This window comes from Limulus polyphemus, unplaced genomic scaffold, assembly GCF_000517525.1.
Source record: "Limulus polyphemus unplaced genomic scaffold, Limulus_polyphemus-2.1.2 Scaffold1960, whole genome shotgun sequence".
NCBI classification, from domain to species: Eukaryota; Metazoa; Arthropoda; class Merostomata; order Xiphosura; family Limulidae; genus Limulus; species Limulus polyphemus.
In genome coordinates, this window is record NW_013667570.1 from 24,896 (window position 1) to 31,151 (window position 6,256).

Here is a 6,256-nt window from a genome sequence, read left to right on the forward strand (position 1 = left end):
CAGATTTCATGTTCGTATATATATATTTGTTCGCTTTAGGTTTACTTTCAGGTCCGAAACGCCAAAAAAAAAAAGTCATGTTTTTATGACAGTTGCTATGAAGTCGTGGAAGGTGGTGGAAAAGTTCTGTGAGATATACCTCAAAAATGTTATGCATCAACCCGTCAATGATGCTCTCAAATTAAACTAGAAATGAACAACTCTTTAAATACCACCACCAGAGGGCGTTATTGTGAAGAATGGGAAGGTGCCAGACACGGGTTGTTTCAACTGGCTAACCTTTGTTTTGCTGGAGCTTTCCTCGTGCCACCGAAACTACAGATGAATGTCTTACTCATGCGTAGTACACTAACGGTCGGATTTCTGCTAGTCACATTATGGGCAGGTGTGGACATATGCGCTCCGGACATTTTCGCGTGGAACGTCACTTTCCTCTTCACGAACCTACTGCACTCGCTGTTCCTTCTCTACCGAAACATACCGCCCAGGATTCAGCCACAGCTCTTGGATTTGTTCCACAAAATTTTTGTTCCGTTAAAAGTCGACAAGAAAAGCTTTATGGATTTAGTAAAAGAAGCTGAAGTGATTTCCATCAAACCAGAGGAATATTATGCTATAGAGGGCGCTACGGCAGCAGACGAAAGATTAGCCGTATTGCTTAGTGGAAAGTAAGTATGTCTATTACTGTTTCTCCTTGTTTAATGAACTTAACCCCCCCCCCCCACAAATGCTAGGACATTTTATGAAGTTCTTTAAAAAAAATCAGTATTATTCATGACTGATCAAGAAATTATGGGATGTACATTAGATCATATAACAGAGGGTTACTCAAAGTTTATATTTTTTTAAAAAAGCACGAGTTGCGTAAGCCACGGGCGTCATGTTTAGAACCTATACATATAGTTCACGAAGAGTTACCAACCATTCGACAGTGCAATGCCACAACGGGTAGCTTATAATTGGAGAATTATATCACAGCCATTTCTGAAGAGCAATTAACAAAAATATTCATACACGATGAAGAGTTAAAAAACATATATACCATTCCGAAGAAGAACACCCTCCAGTGGCTCAGCGGTAGGTCTGAAGGCTTATATCGCTTAAAACCGGGTTTCGATACCCGTGGGGGGCACAGCAAATATATCCTATTGTGTAGCTTTTTGCTTAACTACAAACAAGCCGAAGAAGGGATCATTTGCTGTTGTTCATGGAAGCAGAAAAAACTAGAACAGCAGAACTTTAAGTACAGCAACAGACACCAAAACCACACATCAACCAATCCTCAGTAACACCTTTGCCCCCTTTCCTAATTTGCTCAACGGTAAGTCTGTGGACTTATAACACCAAAATTCTGGTTTCGATACCCATAGTGGCCACAGTACAGATAGCCCATTGTTAGCTATGAGCTTAACAAAAAATACACAAAATATCAGCACCCTAATTAACGAAATGAAAAACTATGATAACGAAAGATAACAACTCGAACTCAAAAAAGCCAATGAAGTGAATAGATAATAAACCAGGACTTGAAGCTGACGAATACTTCCAGTTGCAACTAGAGATTGTTAGCTGTTTCCATGGGAAAGATGGCCAAAGAAACTGGGACCACATCACGCCATTAAAGTCCTCCGATGCAGTCCAAGTGTGATATCGAAAGCCAACATCCAGGGAAAGTTGTCAAGTTGTGATGCCTTCGTCGTTTTCAAAACATTTTTTTTTTAACAGTCGGGCAAATGTTCATAATCGTGGTCATTAGGCACATCATGACTGACCATGGAGGAGGTAGTTCCAAGAAATTAGTCCTCAGTTATAACGGAATGAATTCATCGTTTAGATTTATTATATATGAATCCTCATTCTGAAAAGCATATCGCGAGCTACAACCAATTAGATCACGTGACAGGTAGGATATTTTTTTTTCTTACTCCAGAGGAAAAAGTAAAATGTTTTCATTAAGAAAAATCCTCAAAGACCATGGTTGTATACGAGGCACACACATATAAAACATAGTCACAGATAAGGTAAACGTCTTGTACCACCATATTTGAAGTACATATTTATTTAATTGTCCTTGAGCTACGTGTTTATTGACTTGTAATAGAAACAAATAGTTCTTAAGTTGTACTTCAGTTGCATTTTGGGTGCGTTGTTTTCGAGCTGTATTTGTACGGAGTTATATTTAAGCCATAATTTTGTCGAGTTGCACCTGAACTATATGTTTATTGAATTGCTCTAGGGCTACAGTTGCACGGGAGCTACGCTACTATTAAGTTGTACTCGAGCTACATTTTAGTTGAGGTGCACCGGAGCCATATTTGTGTTGAGCTGTACTAAAAGAATATTTTTCTTAAATTCTACTGAAACATTATTATTATTACACACTAAGGTCATTTTTAACATTTCAACTATGAAGATAAAATATTGATGAAACAGTATCGACGTGAGGTTTAAAACCTAAACGAACACCATCATGAAAATAGTTTGTTATAATACCACGTGATATTAAATTTATGTGGAGCAAATGTTTGCTTGCAGGATGAAAGCCACGTTTGGAAACCTTCTTCTCCACTATATCCATCCAAACGAATTCCTGGATTCACCGGAATGGGAATCGTGCACGGTGGATAGTGATAAACTTTTCCAGGTAAAGTATTCCTTAGAAAATAAACAGTTGTGTTAGGTAAGTGGACTACTCCAAGTTATTATTTAACTCACCAGGCTATAGTGTTACATGGAAAGTAAACAGTTGTGTTAGGTAAGTGGACTACTCCAAGTTATTATTTAACTCACCAGGATATAGTGTTACATGGAAAGTAAACAGTTGTGTTAGGTAAGTGGACTACTCCAAGTTATTAATAACTGACCAGGATATAGTGTTACATGGAAAGTAAACAGTTGTGTTAGGTAAGTGGACTACTACAAGTTATTATTTAACTCACCAGGAGATAGTGTTACATGGAAAGTAAACAGTTATGTTAGGTAAGTGGACTACTACAAGTTATTATTTAACTCACCAGGAGATAGTGTTACATGGAAAGTAAACAGTTATGTTAGGTAAGTAAATAATACTTGGTTAGTATTTAACTAAAAATGATTTTGCTAAGTGTTTTGAGTAAAACATTTGTTTTCACGTGTTATAAGTTGATTAATTTTGAAGCCACGTTAAACGGAAATAACTATTTTGTGTTCCTGCTTAAGTTGTATATATATATATAAACCTACGTTGATCTCTTGGCCAGGATAACTTTCCCTCACGTTTCTAACGAGAGTAGATACGCATATGATCGGTAACACCAGATCGTGAAACGTGAAACCTTTTAGTGTTAACACTCCGTCAGAGTATGTACTTACCAGTGGAAATACATAACCCATCATTAGATCATATATATTCACAAAGCCCACGTGTTTGTAAGCCTTACAGAATATCAATGTGGTCATAAAAAAACTTTTGAAACTTGTTCGACATCCATCCAGCTACTCTTCTTGAGAAACATTAGTGATGTTATATTCTTTACTTAGTTATCAGTAGTAACTTAAAACGCTTTAAGTGTTTAAATATCACGTGACTATACAGTCAACATTAATTATGTTTTCATTATTCGGCAACTACACGGCCATTTATTGATGGATTATTTTTTCCTTGTCAACAAGGGAGTCGCTAGGCACACGGGGCCTGAACCCCCGAATCTTTTAAGCACCTAATGACGCCTCTGTTTGAGAAAACGTGTAATTTCTGTGAAGAAGAAAAAGACACCCCTGAATGACAGTAGATTAATCTGTTCCTTGAATCACGACTATCACTGTTTCGTATAACTTGAGACACGTTAGATGATGTAATATAGCATGCCAACGATTTGTTATTATATGGGAAGTGAATCGTTTACATCAAATCTTGGATTGACTGTTACTCTTGTAACACACCTACAGCTCAAAGTGCGGCATTACGTCTAGAACCCCGGACCCGTCAATCCACAGTTCGACACACTAATCACTAGGCCTCGCCCTTTACGTTATAATATAATATGTTGTAACACAAACGCTCTCGCGACAACTCTAATGATTCTCTATACGAAAGTTTAACAACGAAACGTCACAGCTGTGAAGGGGTTCGAAAAGACACATTAAAAAAAAATGCACAGCTCAGCAACTTTGAACTTATACAAACGTAGAAAGATACAAAGTTTGGCTAAGTAAGTATCCGGTAAATTTCACTGTTATTGTAAACCTTCTAACGGGACAGTATCACGTGCTGCTTTCGACTTTTATGCTAAAAAAAAAAAAGTGCTGAAAAACGAAAGCTCTCCAGATGTTTGACACATCACGGCTGTTTCATGCTCATGCGTAAACAGAGAATAGCACTTGCATGACTTTCAGAGTGCTTCCCTCTACATAACGTGTACATCCCACAGATCTCCGTCGAACTGGTGAAGAACCAAAAATCCTTTCGGCTCGTTTTCTACGTTCCTATGAAAAACCTGAAAAACTTTTTAAGCTAATCGTACTTATAAAAACTTCATCTTAATAAATCAAACGTTACAATTATTGTTAATTATGTAACTTAATATTAACGAAATAATTCCACCGTAATAAACCCCCTGAGAGCAATAAATTATGAATGAATAAGATAATGAATTTGATTTAGAGATTTACCAAATCCATATTATCCAAACATGACTGAGACCACCACCGCTCGTTAAAACCAGCATAGCGTTTCTGAAAGTCATTTTTTAGCAATTTACCATCTGTATGCAGATCTCATCTTTGGAAGATAAAGATAACATATTTTCATGTATCCCGGTTTCAAATAAATATAATTTATCTGAATTAATATGTCGATAATAATAAAATATTAATGTTTATGTTATCCACCCAAAAAAATAAACAATGTGATAATAGATGTAATGCTCACAAGTTAATAGTAATCTTATCACTAAAACAGTTATATGATTTGTTATCGAAGTATAATAGGTGGATCATATCTTAAGCACGAGAAAAAAGGAAGCCTTAATTGAATATGATATATATAAAACACAAAACCCATCAAGAATTTGAAGAAATGCTGCTTTTTTCATGACATACAAGTTTAACACTACCGGAACCGAAAGGTTCAGTGTTCTTTTGTAAATAATTATTTATGGTGTTTTAATTACTTGTACTTACTTTCTCGTTATGTAAGTAATAATTTATACTCTTCTAATTACTTGTAATGGCGTTGCTTTCTCGTTCTGTAAATAATAATTTATAATGTTCTAATTACTTGTAATGGCGTTGCTTTCTCGTTCTGTAAATAATAATTTATACTGTTCTAATTACTTTTAATGGCGTTTCTTTCTCGTTCTGTGAGTAATAATTTATACTGTTCTAATTACTTGTAATGGCGTTGCTTTCTCGTTTTGGGTTTCCATCTCTGACAGATACTTTGGAAAAGAATACTTTGTAGTGTTGTAAGTATTTGTAATGGCGTTTCTTTCTCGTTCTGTAAATAATAATTTATAATGTTCTAATTACTTGTAATGGCGTTTCTTTCTCGTTTTGGGTTTCCATCTCTGACAGATACTTTGGAAAAGAATACTTTGTAGTGTTGTAACTATTTGTAATGGCGTTTCTTTGTCACTCTAGGTTTCTATATCTGCTGTGGAACCAAGTCGTTTCTTCTTTGGTCACGTCGGAAACTTGATGCTACTCTCAGTAATAACATATTCCTTCGTAATCTCATGTATAATCTTATTGGTAAGGATATCACCAACAAACTCTACTTGCTCAACGAAGTCCATCGTTTAGACTGGAACCTCAGGAATAAATCCCAAATACCCGACTGGTGGCGCCACCATATCACAAGGAGTGTGAGTGCTGATGCTGTCCACATGGGAACTAAAGGCCATTTGAGGTCACTTTTGTGGCGATCACGACCTGGAAGCTCTGTGCCACCAGATAGTACAGGTACTATAAATACAAATACCCTGTAATGCTAAACTGTATTAACCAATTAATTAGAACTAGTGATATCAAATAATCAAAAACAGTTTTCCAAGGAATAACTCTGTATTTTATATCCATTAATTTTGACTTTTATAAAGAGTGTTTTTTGTCTTAGTTGTTCGATTAAAATAGTTGACAAAGATTCGTACTGACTTCTAATTTTTGTGTTCATTGTGCTCCCATATTTTGTGACAGAACTATTGCCCCCCCCCAGTGGCATAGCGGTATGTCTGCGGACTTACAACGCTAGAAACCGGTTTTCGATACCCGTGGTGGG

The 6,256-nt window shown here is 36.3% G+C and overlaps 1 protein-coding gene across 1 annotated transcript in view; it reads left to right on the forward strand.

Annotated features, from left to right (window-relative positions):
• LOC106465491 (blood vessel epicardial substance-like) overlaps positions 1 to 6,019 on the forward strand; it is a 23,941-nt gene extending 17,922 nt beyond the window's left edge. The window contains exons 2-4 of the mRNA XM_013925718.2: positions 93 to 668; positions 2,536 to 2,644; positions 5,620 to 6,019. Of these exons, the coding sequence (XP_013781172.2) occupies positions 193 to 668; positions 2,536 to 2,644; positions 5,620 to 5,781 (747 nt within the window). The 5' untranslated portion in view covers positions 93 to 192 and the 3' untranslated portion in view covers positions 5,782 to 6,019. The remainder of the gene's footprint in view (positions 1 to 92; positions 669 to 2,535; positions 2,645 to 5,619) is intronic.
• The last annotated feature ends 237 nt before the right edge of the window (positions 6,020 to 6,256 follow it).